This window comes from Dicentrarchus labrax, unplaced genomic scaffold (assembly GCF_905237075.1).
Source record: "Dicentrarchus labrax unplaced genomic scaffold, dlabrax2021, whole genome shotgun sequence".
Classification (NCBI taxonomy): domain Eukaryota; kingdom Metazoa; phylum Chordata; class Actinopteri; family Moronidae; genus Dicentrarchus; species Dicentrarchus labrax.
Genome location: NW_026136705.1, coordinates 13,981,648 through 14,000,954, shown reverse-complemented (window position 1 = coordinate 14,000,954; position 19,307 = coordinate 13,981,648). Strand labels below are relative to the sequence as shown.

Below are 19,307 nucleotides of genomic sequence, written 5' to 3'. Positions count from 1 at the left end.
CCCTACTTCCCACTAGGGCTTGCCAAAGTTTAATGGGGGGTCACAAGGCGATTTTAAGGCATGTAAGAAAACCTTAAAAATGTACACATTAGGCCTATATCTTAATTTGGTTCACTTCTGTGAAGATAAAAAAATGTTAGGGAAATTGTCTAATTTAACAATGGCCAAGTGCCAAAGACAAGAAAAGATTGAATTTGTAAAAAAAAAAAAAAAGAAGCCTATTGTATGTGTATGTATGATAGTTAAAAATGCTTTTACATCATACAGACAGAGAACTGTAAAATAAAGTTCCCTAAATAGGAAATAATCTACTCATAATTCATCCAAACCACTCGTTTCACACAGCCTTCTTGCAGTTGTTCACTATAGATTCAAGATTCAAGATTCAAAAGGTTTATTGTCATATGCACAGTAAGAAACACAGTAGTTTATACATACAATGAAAATCTTACTTTGCCCGACTCCCTTTACACAACAGTACAATAATAACACAAATACACAACACAAACAGAAGAATAGAATTTACAATTAAAATATGAAATATAACTAAAATATAACATAGAACTTAAAGTGCAGAACAGTGTACAGTAAACCTATTTGAGTTCATTGTACAGTTTTGAATATACTATAAAATATCCAAACAATCTGTCACTAACTCAGCCGTCGGTCAGTTTATTAAAAGACAGAAACTACGGCCCTATTAAAGGTTAAAACAGAGGCAGGGAACCACTGCCCTGCACTGTATGACCGTATGGTTTTTGGCACTGACTGCGCTCATAGGCCGGATCTCGACGTCTGGAGGTGACGTCACCGACAGGGCGGGGCCAACATTCCAACTGGAGTCTACTTTTGTCTCTACGTGGAGGAGGCAGGACTGAGAGCTGGACGCTGTCTGGAAATTCAGGCGCACCGACAGTGAGTACCAATTTCCTGGCAACTTCTAGACCAACAACTACTTTAACAGCTCGAATTTGTCTCAATAGCGTTTGCTAAGAATAACACCCGTAGTCCTAATCTTTCCTTTCTGTGATAGCCGCTATCCTCTGTTAAGGAGGCGGTGGATTTGAGCAGGGATAGTTTCCTGCCCATGAAAGTTGCATGTCTGCTCGTTAGCCCGACTAGCTTTAGCTGCACCTTCACTGTAGCCTATTCATCCCCACGGCGTTGTGTGGGTCCGAGAAATACTCAATACCTTTAATATGTGGCCAGATAACTTTTAGTAAAAGTACCTAGTACTCAAAGGCAAGGCTAAGGTGGCTAACTTAATAACTAGGCATATGTGCTGTTTTCATTAACTTATGTGTTACAAGGTACATGTTTTCTTCTATCACTTTGTGCTTGTGAATATGACAAATGTCACAGCAAGAACCAGGTTTTGTTCCTTTTTTAGTACACCTATCACAGCCTGCACTCACTTTTAAAATCTCCCCTGCACACATGCAGGCGCTCAAATGACCCACACATAAACACCCTCACACATACAGTCTCTACAAAGGATGCAGCCCAGTGTAAATAGGCCGTCTGCAATGCCACTTGTGTGTAACCTCATTGTCTGCCCTTCTGATTGACAATTCACCTTTTTTTTCTTGTTGACACTTTTGTGATGCCAGCACAATTCTAGTAAATGTTTGACTTTCTGTTAAATAGCCCCCCCCCCATGTGCCACATTTCTTTGACATAGTATGAGTGATTAATTTGCAAAGTGGAATTTCACTCGCTGCACATGTGATCCTCCAAAAGACATTGTCCTTATGGTCTTTATCTAAGTGGGGGTTACAGTATGTTGTGAAAGGTTGGTGGATGTTTTAACACTGAAATGAGCCCATGTAAAACAGTGGTCTATGTAAACTTATTTATTGCTTTGAGTGAATTTCCAGATTTTTCCTGTCGAGCCATCTGGGGCTGCAGCACACGTACATCTGGGATCCCAATTGTGGGATTCGCTGTTGGGACAGCGTTTAACAATAATATGTCCCTAATATGTCTGATAGTATCAGAGAGACCCAGATTTTAACTTGAGAAATATTGTGCAACTTAGAACAAGAAGAGTGTTGTGAACACAGTCATCAGTGGACCTATGCTTGTATCACTGTTGTTGGTTCTCAAAGTCTTGTTTTGCTTTGTTAGAGAGATGTTGTGTGTTTGGAAAAAGATGTTAAAGACAGAAATGTTAAACCCATATCAGGACTCTGGGGGCAAAGTATTGTCCATAGTGTCAGCAGTGGAAAAAGTGTTGTTTGCACTTCCTATGTGGGAAAGAAAAGCACTGTAATTCATTTTAACTGTCCCTGTCATTAACCTGATTGGTGTGGTCAAATTGCCCATGAATGTGCATGTGTGGTATGTGTACTATGCTTCACAACAGCTGAAGTAAAACGTTTCCCTTGTTCATGCTGCAGAAACACGTGAGAGTAATGTAGGTCTTTTAAATACAGGCATTACATGTCTGATGTTATCTCTGTAAAGGCAAACCAGACAGTCAAGAAGGGGGAGGGAGGGAGGGAGGGAGGGAGTGTGCTTATATTTTGTGTGAATGAACAGGTTTCCCCACTTTCTGCTCTGTCAGGATTTTTAACAGGTGCTTTTTCTTGTTGTCCTTTGCAGTGAAAGTGATCAAGTTACTTATCAGATCCACTTGTTTTCCCTTTGTTTTTGTTCTCTTCAGCTTTCTACTTTTGTAACTTTAAAAAAAGTATATTAGCTGTATCTGTTTTTAAAGCGTATTAATGACTACACCTTCGCTGTACAACCCTCCTAAATTTGTTAATTTGTGAATAGAAAATATTTTAAAAGCTGTACTTCCGCCATTACAACGAAAAATAGTGCAATGAGTCATTAATTTCCCCAAAATAATTATCTTCATATTTTTATCCTTTGTTTGTGAGGTCAAACGTCAGCTGCATGACAGTGGCCTTGGAGCAAGGAGGGATAAAGTGTCTTCCTCAAGGCCATAAAGCTACGTCATGCTTGTGTGAGGGAAGGGTGGTATTTCATAGATGCTGTGCTTTGTACTGTATAATTATGTACAATTTGCAGGATAATGCTTTACACTGCTTTTGTTGAGTAATGGCAAACCCTTGTAGGTGTGGCTGCTTACCTGTAGCAAAAACAGCCTAACCCAACCCACCCAGCAGCACCTAACTTGTCTAATGACATTTTTAAAGGATGGCTAGCAATGATTCACATGTTTACACCTTTTCTAGAAATGGCTCTTTAAACTGCTGCATCCTTTACTACAGCTATATCCTTTCATTTGGAGAAAGGTAGTGTACTAGAGGGAGAAAGTTGTAAAGATTAGCTGCTCACGGTTAGGGATACTGTCAAGGGATCTTTGCATTTGAATATTTCTGTAATGATTCACTGTATACCCTAGCTTTTTGAGATTTTATTATACCCCTAAACCCAGCCCAGGGCATTGAGCTTGCAGCTCTACATGATGTCAGAGTTATGTAAACTCCACATACAGTATTTGTTGTCACCTCCGCCTTACCTGTCAGTATGGCCGTGCTTATCTTATCCACACAGCCTGAAGAGGAAATAAAGGGCTGGTGTTACAGACTGTTTGGTGTATTTGAGTCAGTTAGCCTCACATCTGCAGGCGATTGTTACTGAGGAAAATTGTCCATGTTCTCGAAGACTATGTTGGGTGTGTGCATATGAGCTTGACCACACTTGGGAAGGGTGCCCAATCTATTTGTGTGCCTCACATTTCCCATGTAACTGTGTGGATGAAACACTGGCAGGACGGGGTGTGTCAGCCCTACACATTTAACTCAGCCATCTGGGAACAGCCCTCCGCTTTAAATTGGCTGAACGATCCATCAAAGGCGATTGTAAATGGCGTCAATGTGCTTTTTTTGGCTCGACAATTAAAGCTGGTGCTTGGAAAGAAATACTTGCGTATGTATGATATCTGGTTGTAAAACGAGAGAACTGAGAGAGCGTCTTAAATAAGTGGTGAAGTGTCTTTAAGACTACCAAGTAAGTCCAGTTGCAGTTTGTGTTATGCTACTGTTGTATCACATGGCTGGATAACTAAGGGCCTTCACTGTGTGTCTGTGTCTGTGTGTGTGTCTGTGTGTCTGTGTGTAGGACTTGTTGTTTTTATTTGAAGTTACTGATGGAGCTTTTTAGGCAGTCATTTTTTTCAATCCAAAGTGCAAAATTGCAATTTGGGTGATCTACTCCCTAAGTTTATTTGCCTTTTTATTTGTTAGTCAAAGGTATGGCAGCATCATTCTGATATTGAAACTCTTGCACCGCAGCCAAGTGCTGACGTTTCAATAATCAGCAGATTTGAAATGCTTTTAGGCTAATCCCAACCCTCCATTTAGGATCTTGTTGTTGTGTTTAGTAGAAGAGTGTAGGAATTTTCTCTTCTCGCATGCACACAGTCCAGCTGTCAAAGACAGCAACTGTCTTTGGAGCCTGACACTCCGAAGTCATTATCTAGCGTTACACAGGATTTATTGCTGTGGTTTGTGACGATGATTACAAACCCTCTATTCTTCTGTACCACCAGTGATACGTCTCACATTTGTCCGTTGCCATCTGTGCCCTTGCTCCATGTACTTAACCCCTCTTCTGTTTCTACTCTCCCTCTGTCGAGGGTGTGACATTGGCTGGCAAAGGACGTAATGTTTGTCGGCCCTCATTGTAGCTGGGCTGACTTCAGCAGCCACATTTCACATCCTTCTGGAGAGAAGTTAAATATAGCAACACTGGCATCGTCATTTTCCTAATCGTTTAGTCAGGAGTTTGTGCTTGCCCTGACTTAGTGTTACTTTTGTAGAAAAAAACCCACTCTGTTCTCTTTGATTCATGGAGTGACATTTAAAACAAAATCTGTGTTAGTGTTGGTGATGATTAAAGACACAAATCTGTGTATATTATGGTTGTTACCTCAAACTAGTAGTCTACTGTACTATACTCATTTGATAACATAGCCGTTTTTGATTTTGTTGGTCAAAGAGTTATCATGTCATCACTTTGTTTTGTTTGTAAGAGTACCGTTACAGGAACTGAGTCACATCTCGGAGACCACATGGCTGCTGTTGAATCATCTTTCATGAATACTATTAATAGTTTCATTCATGAAAGAGGATACACGGTTACTGGACTTTTGTTCATTGTTTGTCTGCCTGAATGTGCGCCTGTGAGGCCACTGGAGCCACAGTAAGACTAGATGGCTGAAATCACGAAAAGAAATTCACCAGTTCAGGCATACTTTTCATAATGATTACTATTAATCAGGTGGATTATGATCCATTTAACTGACTGGACAACTATTTTCTAATATGGTTTAACACATGCAGTACTGTGGAAACCAGAAAGGGCCTTGCTCAGGATTTCTGACTAATACGCCGTAAAAATCAACAGTCTGTACTTTAAATCAGGAAATGGGAAAACTTTTCTGTCTGGAAAAATCTGTGATCTTTAGTCACCGCAGTATAAACCTCATCTTTGTTTTCTGAACACTTGTGTTCGAGAGGAATGCCACCATACCAGTTTAGCCTTGGAGAGCAAGGCGGCAGTACGCCCTGCTCACCTCTCTGTAAGTGGAGCTCGATCTGCCCAGGCCTCATGCATTCCTCCGCCACTACAGAACGGGAAGGAGGTACTCAGAGGAATTCCTTATTTTCAGTGATTTTCAGATGGTTGCAGAGGAGTTCAAGTGTTTTTTAGTCATGCAAGAAAACTTTTGTCTCACTGGTTTAAAGTCTTGTTACGTGACTTGACTCTTTACACATTTAAATAAAGCTGAAATTTAAAAATATACCCCAAACAGTTTCTTGATAAAACAGCATCAAGATCTTAACATTTCAGAGAGGCAAATATTCAAAATAACACAAATATAAATTGACTTAATTTTATTTGTAGGGCAGATAAAAGGTCAAACAAGCAAGAGATTAAAGTAAAACTTTCAAGTTTTAGAGGATTTGAAGGACAAAAAATCACCTTAAGTAGTCTCGGCTTCTCTGGCAGTTTTTTGTACAGCATCCTTGTTGCTATACAATGGAACCAACAGGAAATTACTTTGATTATGGGAGAGAGGCGTGCTTGGAAAAGGAAAAGGGCTCGGGAGAGAAACTAAAGAGAACAGTAGATATGATCAGTGGGGGTGGGGGTCAGTATGGACTCGGCTATGTGAGGTACTACTTCAAGTGTTTTTAGACCTGACAAAAGACGGAGTATTTCTGTTCTGCCTGGAGAGAAAAGGTCACTTCTCCAGTGGCAAGGAGGCAGAAAAGTTGAGACCTGGTCTGTGATCTGAGTAGCGGAACAGGGAGCAGTGAGATGATTGATTTAGAGTTAAGGGGGTGCAGATTCCTTTGTTGGTTTAAGTAGCAGAAGGTTGCAGCAAGCTGGATATGTTTACATGGCTGTGAGGAGGTGTATGGGAGGGTGATGAAGATTGGGTTCCTCTTAAGTCCTTCATCCTGTCATTTCAAGACCCTGTTGATGACTCTTTGCTCTTTCCCCTCCGCAGTCTCACGTTTCTCTGACTGACCACCTCAGGTCAATCACAGAAAAATGTCTGGAAAGATAACAAAAGAGGAGATGGAGGAGATGAGAGAAATCTTTGGGAAAATTGGTGAGTAAAAGCAATCTTATCATAACGTTATGAGACGGTATTTTTTTATGCTTGATATCACTGTAAATTTAAAACAAACAAATTAGGGATTTTAATATTTGTAGATCAAAAGATGAACTGTTACAGTAATTCTAATTGTACAATTTATCCTGGAGTCTAATGGTTCTTTTTGTGTTTCTGTAGATCTGGACAACGATGGACATATCTGTGATTATGAACTCCATGAGCTCCTTAAAGATGCCGGCCATGCCCTACCTGGATACATGGTTCGAGAGATCATCCAGAAGCTCGATCGCAACAAGGATAATAAGATCAGCTTTGAAGAGTTTTTGTCGGTAAGTTCAGCGGCCCTCAGGACAGCTTCTACTGTCAAACCTTGACAAGTTTCCAACTTCTGTTTGGAGCTTTTCTTACTGTGAATTAGTCTTTGTTTTCTTTTCTGACTAAAAGCACCTCGCCCTCCTAGATGGGGCCGCTATGCAAAGCAACTTTTAGCAGCTACATGCACGACAGGGTTGAAAAGCCTCCACAAACCACACATGCATACATCCTCACGGAATGTGGAAGTGAGGTCAGCAAAGTGGTGTGAGTTCCAGTATTTTGTTTCAGCAGTGATGAAGGAGAGCAGTCATTCAAAGGGGCAGCTTCTGGCAGAGGTCGAGCAAAACCTACTGTAGCTGCGTTTAGTCTGTTCTGTGATCGTAAATGTCCTGTTTTAGGGGACGTGGCTGTTCAGTTGGTAATTGCTAAATTTAACCCAGACTATGATAACAACAGAGGGGAACAAATTCAATTGGATGATCCTAAAACTGTGTTGTGTCTGAGTATCTGTGAGTCCAGTTATACTCTAATGGGTTATAATCTTACAGTTTGAGATACTCTTTTTGTTTTTTATTATTATTATTATTATTATTATTATTATTATTATTATTATAACAAATTATTATTAGGATAATAATAAACATAGAAACGGTATTCATAAAAAAACATTGAAACAAAGTCCTTTACATAGGGAAATCAGGATCAATGCCACGCTTACATAAAATTATGTAATTAAAAGAACAATAACATGAAATAGAAAAGATTTACTTCAATATGATTAACACCAATTAATATAAATACAGTCTGTTATGCTGTGTTCATGGTGGGAAGGGAGGACATCTTGGATTTCCCACTTAGCTGCTAAACAGCATTGTTGAGTTGTGTTATAAAGGTGTGTGCTTCACCACTATGCTTTGATAAAACACCCCTTTACAAAATATGTCCCTATGGATGATAACAGCCCAGATTAAATATATCTGAATGTCCTGCCCATAGATGTGAAGCTAAAAAAAAAAAACAGCTTTTTGCTAACCGTGCAAAGTCATAATTCTCTTGTTGTGGTTACCTCTTTTACCTACAGCGCCCAGTGTCTTTGCATGTTTGTGGTAAATTGTGCTGTGCTTTTTAAACAAGTATCACAGTGGCAGGATGAATAGCTCATTGTGGACACACAAGCGCCTGTGGGGCTGAGGTCACTGATGAAGCAGTGATAACTTCAGGTTCAGGAAATATCACGCATATCACCACAGAATACGTATTGTCAAAGCAGCTCGTGTGAAAGCCGCTCGCACATTACTGATAAGCTACATACAGTATGAACTCACACCATGGACCTCTCTGTGGTCCCATTGGTTGTTGCTGAGGCTGATTTAATGTTTAGAGATAATTATTTAATGTTGGTATGTGGGGACGAGCCTGAGGGTGGTGTTGGTGTGGAGGATGAAAACAGCTGTAGCCCTGGCGGTTTACTGTAACTATTAAGCACCCTAATGGCACTCACATACTCAAGTGTAATACTTAGGTTATATTTGTAGTTAATGTACAGTCTCACTTTAAATTGCTCCACTGTACTTAAATGCACAGAACAACATCAGTTGCTTTTATGAACCAAGCAACCTGACCTCTTCCCGGACCTTTCATTTTAACAAATGCTGTTTTTCCTCTTGTCAAAAGCACTAGATGTTCACTGTATCTTCCCAGCCTTTTAGCTGGCCGGTTGGCTTTTTGTTGTCATACCACTGAGGAGTACTGCTGTGTGCTGCTGAGTGACCTTGGCTGTCACGGTGGCTAACAGGAGCTCGACAAGACAAGACGTGATGCAAACAACATTAGAAGGAGAGAAGATGATTGAGGCTTTTGCGCAGAAGTATGACTGTAACCAAAGAGCTTTTCCACCATTGAGTAATCCATCATTTATTCTGTGATTGAGTTGAAATTTTTAAAAAATGAATGACAAACAATCATCATGAGTGATAGCAAAAATGATCTGTGACAGGTGTGTTACAGTACAAATGGATTTACCAGAATCATGGTGTAATATGTGGTTTCTTTATAGATTTTTAGATATACATACTCAGAGATTCAGAGACATACTCAGTGGGTGCTTTATTAGATACACATTGTGTGTAGTCTATTGCAATCCAACACAACTGTTCTGCCATAAAGTTTATTTTATAATGTCTACATTGTTCATTGATTCTTTTTTGACAGTCTGCCAATATTATCGGCTGATGTTGGCCTATAACAAATATATTGTATTAGCGTATATGTCATCCAATATGTGCCAATATGAATACATAATGCAAAGGGATTGTAGTTTTTACAGTACTGATGCTTTGCTAGATTTCATTTTTATTTATACTCAAAGTATCTCAAAGTCACTTTCAAAAAATATTTAACTTTTTAATTAAGTTATTTGTTTAAGAAAGCGCATCTCGAGTACTTTTGCAGAGTTATATTGGTTCAAAATCTGTGTATTTTCATTCCAGTGCAAAAATCCACTATATCAGTCATTATATTGGTAATCCGTGAATTTTTCCCCTCTAAAATTTGTCTTGGCTGCAAAAAAAACAATATCGGTTGGATTCTAGTTGAACTGATAGCAGAGCTGGTGCATTGAATTGCATTAGATTGGACAGGTGTACCTAATAAAGTGGCCACTGAGTGTATATGATACTTTCCTTATTAATACTAATGTGATGCCGATGCGACAGACATGCTATAATTGACACAAAAATCATTATTTTGGCACAAGTAATTGCAATCAGTCGATTTTAGAAAGCAAATCTTTTGTTTCTAGAAGTTTAAATGAGTTGTCAAAGGCTATGGATGTGATTGCCTACTCACAAATCAAAATTCCATAAATATGTCTTAAAAATTCCATAAATTTCAGCCTAAAACAAGAATGCAGGATTTTCAAGGCACAGCGGTAATGTGTCACTGAGCATTCTTTGGTCTTGTTTTAGATTGTCCAGGAGCTGAAGGGCAGTGAGATAGCAAAAACTTTCCGTAAGGTCATCAACAGAAAAGAAGGCATCCTGGCTATTGGAGGGACGTCTGAGCTGTCAAGTGAAGGGACACAACACTCATTCTCCGGTAAGACACACACACATCGTCTCCTTCCCCTCTCCAGTCACTGCTAATGTTTGTCATAATGTGCTGACTTTGTACCCTCTGCACTTCAGCTGCAGATGCTCCATTTACCACTGAAGAAGCCCATAATGAACAAAATGACCTACTGAGCGCATTGTATTGTTGGTGTTTTGCATTTAAGTGATGCCTGTATATGTTCTTCGTTACAGAGGAGGAGCGATATGCGTTTGTGAACTGGATCAACACTGCTCTGGAAAAAGACCCTGACTGCCAACATGTCCTGCCCATGGATCCCAACACAGACTCCCTCTTCACGTCAGTCGGAGACGGTATAGTCCTCTGGTGAGAGTTCCTGTTTTCACTTCAAGCCAGCAGCATAACTCCCCCCTCCCTCACCTAGCTACACCTCTGAAATAAATGTCAAATACCTGCATCTTACTGCAGCTAATGTTGTGATCACATTCTGCCTGAGAAAGGACAAATATTAGACGATTAGGAAAATCAATTATCCATAACAACATTCAGCCTCACCATAGAGGAGATATTGGTAATGATACAATACTCGTTGAAATATATCTAGAAATTATATGTATTTGATGAATCACCAGTTCATGGTTCACAAATGTACAGTTGAAACAGAAAATGTAACATAATAAAAATGTTGCAAACACTGCTGTAATATATTATGCTGAATGTCATTCTACAGATAAAGAAGCTTACAAGTTTTACAAGTAATCAGCACCATATCATGTCATGTTTTTAGATGAACATAAAGCAGATTGCAGAGCCACAAAGCCACCAGATCGTCAGCATATTCCAGACAGACAAACTGCATGACAAAGAGAAACGCTGTTCACATGCTGAAACTAAATTAACTGTAGGTCAACACTAGTTAGGGAGCAACCTGTTATGATACATGTTTGCTACATTATATCCATTTGTCTAATTGTTAAACAAGCATGCATCCACCACAATAAGAGGCAACATTGGGAAAATTTAAATTCTTTCTTTCTTTTATTATTTTTTGTAGGCATAGTTTCCTTTATTAGATGGTATTCAGTTTGATGATGTGCAAAGGTCCCCAGCTTAGGATTGTGTTGCTATCTTTGTTTTATTTTACAACGTTGATACTGCATCAAATGTGTGATAAAATGTTGTAAAATTTCTTGTCGTTTGCACAGCAAAATGATCAACCTGTCAGTGCCAGACACTATTGATGAGAGGACCATAAATAAGAAGAAGCTAACACCGTTTACAATACAGGTCAGTTTAATTTGCCGTATGTCAGTGCTGCCCTTTGTCTTCCTTTTTATGTGAATTTTCTGACAGCTGGTGCTTTGTATCTTACAGGAGAATCTGAACCTGGCCCTGAACTCTGCATCTGCTATTGGCTGCCATGTGGTGAACATTGGTGCCTTAGACCTGAAAGAGGGGAAACCTCATCTGGTGCTGGGCCTGCTGTGGCAGATCATCAAGATCGGTCTATTTGCTGACATCGAGCTCAGCAGAAATGAAGGTATAGAGCATAATTGATAGGTCTATTGCATAACATGTATTTGAGCTTGTGTTCCTAGGGTCACTAGGGTCTGTTGTTAAGTAGCTTAACTGATCATTAACACCCCTCCACAGCGCTGGCAGCATTGCTGAGAGACGGGGAAACCCTGGAGGACCTGATGAAGCTGTCTCCAGAAGAACTGCTGTTGCGCTGGGCAAACTTTCACCTGGAAAATGCTGGCTGGCAGAAGATCAACAACTTCAGTTCTGACATCAAGGTGGGCCTCCTCACTGATGCTGCATCTATTTGATGCATTTAAACACTAGATGAACTTATTTAAAGAGATTATATTTACAGGCTAAAAGGTTTGGGTTTTAAGGTTCTTTGGTAGAGTTTTGTTTTAGTTTTTTTGTTACCTCGTTTTTACTTGTTTATTTCCATTGGCCAACATCTATCAGCACACGGGGCCAGGCAGTGCATGTTTGTGTTTGCACAAACTCACTCAATATCCGCCTCCACAGCTCCCAAAATGGCATTGAATGGGTAGTGCTCCTTCAGGCCAACATGAGTAAACTGTTAAATGTGTGCTTTACGTAAGCATTGGAGATATTGTGTGCACATTTTGTGGTTAAAAAGGTAAGTAAGTACTTTAGTAGTAAGTAAAGTACTTAATAAGTACTTTAGTTTTATTTATTAAAGAAGTTCAGATAAATAACAATTACTATGTCAGATGTACCGTACTTGTTGGGTTGAAGTTTCATCACTCCATAAATCAGCCAGGCAGGTATACAAGCTTCTGCACCTGTCTGGGGTTCTCTCATGCTATCTCTTGTTTGACTGTTCTGTTCATAGAAATGATTCAGAGATACTTTAATTCTCTGAAATGTAATTTTAAAATTCAATATTTATTAATTTAATATAATTCATAGCTTATACTTACTGTATGACTAATATGGTGTTTATAAACGAAATCTAATGTTCTACTTATTTTGAGAAACCCAGAACATCTAATGTTAATACTTGATTTAAATACAAAACATATTGTGCACAGTGAAAGTTGCTCACAAGCAGTTTATCAATACCTCACTTAGAGTACAGCTATCTTAATGAAACAAAACATACAATTATGTTACACAGTGGGTTTTCTTGTTCATTCATCAATAGAAATCTAATTGCTTTTGTTTATTCGTTTTATTTCCAGGACTCAAGGGCCTATTTCCACCTCCTGAATCAAATCTCTCCAAAGGGCACAGAGGAAGATCAGCCACGCATAGACATCAACATGGCAGGCTTCAGTGTAAGCGTTTTGACAGTCTGCACCCACAGTTGAGTATCTCCACCACATGGTAACAGCTGTACAGTGTGTCTGATCGGAGGCTGTGGTCTGTGTGTTGTTCAGGAGAAAGACGACATGAAGAGGGCAGAGGCCATGCTGCAGCAGGCCGACAAGCTCGGCTGTCGACAGTTTGTCACCCCAGCTGACGTTGTCAGTGGAAACCCCAAACTCAACCTTGCCTTTGTGGCCAATTTGTTCAACAAATATCCAGCGCTGACCAAACCTGAGAATGAGGACATAGACTGGGGACTGTTGGAAGGTGGGTACTGAGGAGCAGAATAACTCTTTTAGGTGGATCTCTCAGTATCCATGATGCTACACATGAAGTGTCCTCTGGTGAATTGAATTGATAAGTGGATTTGTTTTAAAATGTAGGCTGACTCTCTATAACATGAAATATTCATGACTAGATATGCAACAAAGTTCAAGTTCAGAACTATGGGAATAACGGAAGACCCAGCTCTGAACAATCTGAAGCTGCCTTTTGTTAGCGAACTGGCCCTCAGACTTATTTTATCATATAAAGTAATTTTACTATTAGAATGTGACAACAAGCCACTCCTACTGGATACATCGGTTAGTATGCATAACGTATGTTATATGGTAGTTAGCTAGCTACCAGATATTTTACATGTAAAGCTACCAGAGTGGCGTTAGAAATATCAGAAATAGTAACCAAGCCTTTTCAGTTCTGGTGAGACAGACAAGCTGCATATTTAGAACCAGTATGGCCATATGAAAGCCCCTAAATACCACAATCCTTTGCTGTGTAGGTGAGACACGAGAAGAGAGGACATTCCGAAACTGGATGAACTCTCTGGGAGTTAACCCACATGTCAATCATCTGTATGGGTATGTACCACAAACAAAATACTCTTGTATGCACTGGAATCTGAAGAGTTCCCATAACTGGTGTGATCTTATATTCTTCTCTTTATATCTTGTTTAATGTTAATGATTGTCAAACACAACCTCATCTTCTAGAGACCTACAGGACGCCATGGTCATCCTTCAACTCTATGAGAAGATTAAAGTGCCTGTTGACTGGAACAACAAGGTCAACAAGCCGCCTTACCCCAAGCTGGGAACCAACATGAAAAAGGTAAATCGGATTCCTTTTGATCTTAGCCAAGTAAAAAAAATATATATTTTCTGGCTCCTTTACCGTCTGTTTTATATTGTGCCCCTAGTTGGAGAATTGTAACTATGCAGTGGAACTGGGCAAAACAGCCAAGTTCTCCCTTGTTGGCATCGGCGGGCAGGACCTGAACGATGGCAACGCTACCCTGACTCTGGCACTGGTGTGGCAGCTGATGAGAAGGTGAAGCACAACTACATAAGGATCTCTTCATAAAAAAACAAGATAGAAATATCTTTCTGAAATGTAAAAACTGCTTCTCATTTTTGGTCTACAGGAAGAACAAAAAATCAACATGTATAAAGAAAGTCGAATGAGTATTTTAAGGAATTGCTGAGGTTTTCTGAGGGGAAAAAACAAATCAAACTGCTTAAGTTATTTGGGTACATGACCATGATGCTCCATCTATAGAATATTTTCTTTTTCAGTCACTATGTGTCTGTGTGGTAATTTGAAACACTACAATCACCATTGTCTTCATTATAAGATTTATTGTGAAAGCTCTGTATATTTACCGTAAACAATTCGAAGGGAGTTGGTGCACTGCAAAAACAGCCCTTCTAGAAACAAGCCAAATATTGTTAAATATAATCACTGTGTATTTTTGTATTGAGCAAAAAAATCTGCCAGTGGAATAAGTCAGTTTTGCTTGGCCAGAATTCTTAAAACTAGCATCAAAATCTAGCCACTGTAAGATAAAAAGATAAGCCAAAAATGTAAGCAAGTTGTGCTTATTACAAGCAATGAAAGCTGAAAGATAGACTTTCTTAAAATAAGTATTTTGGTCACGTTATTGAGCTGAATTTAAGAATTTGTACCGTAATCTAAGATTAATAATCAGCAAAAAAAGAGCTTACAATAAGACACAGTTTCTTCAAACACTGGGACAAGACTACTGTCTCTTCAATTGAGCAAGGGGTCTAACTTTCTTCCTCTGCTAGGATATTATGCAAACCTTTGTTCATTAGTTCAATATCAGCTGTAATATCTTATTAAGACAAAAACGAGATTACTTTTCTAATGCAAAACCTGCTTGACAGGATTATTTTTCTTTCTAGACAACAAAGTAGGACTCATTTCCCAGAAACAAGGTCTTTTTACTTGAGAGTTGAGATTCCTTTTTTGCAGTGTAGCTCCATTTCATGCCAGTGGTGTTGTTAATGTGTGCTCCTCCAAATTGAAACCACATTTCCATAAACTCAGTTGCCTCCCTGTCACAAAGGATGTCTGCCGACATATTTAGCAGTTCCCCATATTTTACGTGCTTTGTGTCAGAATGTGAGGTTTGACTGACCCGAAACTCACAATGGGACAGCAGTCAATGCAAAAATAAAAAACAGTCCAGAAGTTTGTTCTGTGCTGTTTTGTTTTCTAACTGGAGTGTTGAGTTCATACTTACAATAATCACACTGCTTATCCATTCCTTCAGATATACGTTGAATGTACTTGAGGAACTGGGTGACGGAGAGAAAGTAAATGATGACATCATTGTAAAGTGGGTGAACAAAACCTTGGCGGAGGCTGGAAAATCAACCAAGATTTCAAGCTTTAAGGTGAACCTGTTTTTCCTCTTTTTTGATTACATTTCTGTCAAAACTGTACATGTAACTATGTGTAGATTATATGAAATATTTTAGATTGGAACTTTAAAATAAAAGTTTCCTTTTGTAGCTTTTTCTGAGCTTTCCACCGTATCGCACGGCCTTCTTCAGCAGTGATAATGTGGTTGTATATGGGAAGGGACTTCAATGTCTCATTTCAGAGTTTGCTGAAGACCACGAGATGCGGCTGAAAGCTCAGAAATAGCGAGCAAGTAGATCTTTGACTTTAGATGATTTTTTTAAACATATTGTTCCCAACTTCAAGAATGAATTTTCATGTTTTTAAATTTAAAATTAGAAACATTCACTGTATGAGAACGCTGTTACAGGCAGTGTCCTACAAATCAAAAGGCATTACATGTTCGTGCCTGTGTGTTAGATCCTTAATCTGTGTGTCTTGTGGTAATCAGGACAAGGAAATCAGCAGCAGTTTGGCAGTGTTGGAACTGATAGACGCTATCCAGCCCGGCAGCATCAACTACGAGCTGATAAAAACCAGCAGCCTCTCTGAAGATGACAAGCTGGAGAACGCCAAGTAAGATATGTCTATGACGAAAAAGAAAGGAGCAGCCTTTTCCCATGACTTATGGTAACTACGTGTGCACAGTTTTCTACGATTCAATCAATCAACCTCTCTTTCGTTTCTAGGTACGCCGTCTCTATGGCGAGGAAGATCGGAGCCCGTGTCTACGCTCTCCCAGAAGACCTTGTGGAAGTCAAGCCCAAAATGGTCATGACAGTCTTTGCCTGCTTGATGGGTCGGGGGATGAAGCGAGTCTAAGACACTGGCTGGGATCATTGTGACACTTACTAAACTCATACCCCCAATCCATTAGCATTTTGAAAGAGCTCCCCCAACTGAAGGAATGAAGATTCGTTTTTTTGAATGAATGAATGAATGAAAATAACACAATAGTATGAAGTCAAAATCAGAAATTTGCATCTATCCCGGCCTCCTTTTGAGGTGTTTACTGAAGAATTATGTGCTGTTATTTAAGTCCACAATACTAAAATTTTTAAAGACATGGGTCTTGCGTTACAGGGGACAACTTGTTACTTTCAATATGCAGAACTCTTCATTAATGTACAAGAATGCTGTTTTGTTTTTTTAAAGCGAGTATGCATATTTCCAGCTGCAAGGTTGTTTACATATTTTTACTCAGACTGATAAGTAAATTATATCCTTGATTAAGCAACACACATTCCCGAATACCATACTTATGAATTAATGCTTGACGAGGCAAAAAAAATAAAAGTCAGAGGCGGGATGTTTAGGTGGAGCACATGTCAAAAAAAGGAAACACCCAAACATTCCCTCTCGCTTAATGAAGTACAAGCATGTCTTAATAACTGGCAACATATTCTACATATCTGTATACAGAAGCCATACGGTCAAACTATAGTAATGACCAGCCTGGTGTGCTGTCTGTATTCTTGTACTCCTCATTTGTTTGTTTCTTGGGACTATTACGTGAGGTAAATGCTGTTTTTGGGTGTCTAGTCTTTGTTATATTGGGCTTCTGTTTTTTTTTTTGTCTGTTACGTTGGAAGAGGAGCAGGCTGACTGGACTCTCCTGGCTTCTGCTGTGCCTTCTTGTCTCAAAGACGACTTGTACTCGCACTTTGAGGTTTTCCCTTTTTCTATTGTATTCAACATTACCAAATATAAACAGTAACTTCATTCCAGGTAGTTTCTCAATATTCTGTGTCAATGGCCAAATTGTATTTGGTCTATTGTCTACTCTTAAGTGCTTTACATGTAACAATAAATATGACTATGAAAACTGCTCGTGTGTTTTATCTTTATAGTTTCTGGAAAAGGCATCTTCCATAGAAATGGAGGTGACCAATCAACTAATCTGTCAATTATTATTAATTAGCATGAGTACGAACAGTGACTAAAACACTAATTGGACAAAAAGGACAGACATAAGGAGAGTCATATTTAATACTCAAAAAGTGCACTTACTTTTCACTACTTATCTATTTATCCCTGCAGTAGTGTCAATAGTGCACTGCCAATCTATGCGGAGGGTTAAATGTCAACCTTTAACAGAATGCATTAGTCTTCATGGTGAAACACTTGTGGTGCTGTTAGATTGTATTGTGAGAGGTGTTCTCTATTATTTAGTCCCATCAGATATGAAGATACATACAGAAGCTAGTTCACTTAGCTTTGCATAAAGACTGCAAACGGCAACACAGCTAGCCTGGGTATGTCCAAACTAAACATTATCTGCCTAGCAGCACCTATAAATTAGTTAATTAATTTTATAATTCTAAACCAAAGCATGAAAAGGCCAATTTGTAGTTTTATGGGGATTGTACTGTAAACCAGGTGTAGCATCTTTCTGAGTGTTACTGTGAGGTTGCTAGGCTACCAGTGTACACCAAGCAGATCTCATGTCTGTTTCCCCTGTTTCCAGTCTTTATACTAAGCTAAGTTAGCAGGCTGATGGTTGTACCTTCATATGTACCATAAATACTTCTTCTCTAACTCTGCAAGAAATCAGATAAATATATTTCCCAAAATGACCAACTGCTCCTTTAAGATAGGTTGACCTAAAGAGAAAACCAGCAGGGACAGACTCTTCTCCATTAGAAACAAAAGACCGTTGAGCAACCTGCTGGGGAAAGACATTAACTTCTTTAAACATCACTTTTATGATCCAAGCTTTTATCTCATCTTCATTTTACTGCTGCCTGCTTCTCCTTTTTGTTATCTCTGTTTCTGTTTGTGTTACTGTCCTCGTGCTTTTATGTTCTTCCCTCTTTTTCCTTGTAAAACACACTACCTGTTTTAAATAACACCTCTTAAAAAATATAGTTATTGTTGTTTGTGTTTTTTCTCTCCCTGCTGCTTTTTGACGAATGACTATGAAGTCTTCCTAAGAGGAAATGCACTGAGTCTAATTATTTAAGATTGATATAATATATATTTATATATGTGATGTGCATATTTCCATAATAATAAGATTTCTGTTCACACATTTGATCTATTAACTCTCTTCTATCTTGTTGACAGTCTTGTAGTACAACCAGGGATAGCGGTGGCAGATTGTAGTTTACTGTTCACTAGCCTGAATCTCAGTCATATGTAAAGTCCTCAGGGCTTCACTCCATGAAGGGTTTCACAGTAGTTCTCCAGTCCTCCTGTTTCCCAAAGATCTGATTAAAGCTGAGACTGTCAGAGAGCTGGATGATAAGGAGGCTGTCTCCTGTGGCCTTCATCATTGAGACTTTCAAGCTCCATTTGCATCAGTGAGTGTGTCTGTGTGGTGCTGGAAAGAGAGTTTGGCTTTATAAATCATAAACACCTGAGACCATTATAATACAAATAAATACAAATAAACACATCCCGGTAATAATCCCTGATTATAAGAGTAGATTAAGTAGAGGTGAGAGGGAGGTGAAAAAATATGATGTTAAACGGTCTAATGTTGCACAAAAAAAGCCAACAGCGGTGCAGAAAAATGTCTCCTGTCACTGATATACTGTATATTATTATATATGACTTAAGTCATAGATTATTAATACTGATGCATCAGTGAGTTAGCAGTATTTCACTGTTGAAGCTCTTCCAGGTGAAGATTAACTATTATAATTTATTTATAGTAAGGTTGTTTGATGTGGTGAGCCAACCAGTGGGGGGAAGTTTGTACGAAGATTAATGGGAAAGAGGAAAAACCTAGTCCTTTTACACTTAATTTTTTGTGTGAAATATTGGA

The 19,307-nt window shown here is 39.0% G+C and overlaps 1 protein-coding gene across 1 annotated transcript; it reads left to right on the top strand.

Annotated features, from left to right (window-relative positions):
• The first annotated feature begins 780 nt into the window (after positions 1-780).
• Positions 781-17,366, top strand: pls3 (plastin 3 (T isoform)). Its single transcript, XM_051402520.1, has 16 exons — positions 781-915; positions 6,491-6,595; positions 6,779-6,930; positions 9,883-10,012; positions 10,219-10,351; positions 11,191-11,272; positions 11,360-11,525; positions 11,639-11,781; positions 12,706-12,801; positions 12,904-13,099; positions 13,614-13,692; positions 13,825-13,942; positions 14,031-14,161; positions 15,408-15,531; positions 15,990-16,114; positions 16,228-17,366. The coding sequence occupies exons 2-16, from the start codon at positions 6,535-6,537 to the stop codon at positions 16,358-16,360; spliced, it is 1,869 nt and encodes a 622-aa protein (XP_051258480.1). The 5' UTR covers positions 781-915; positions 6,491-6,534; the 3' UTR covers positions 16,361-17,366.
• The last annotated feature ends 1,941 nt before the right edge of the window (positions 17,367-19,307 follow it).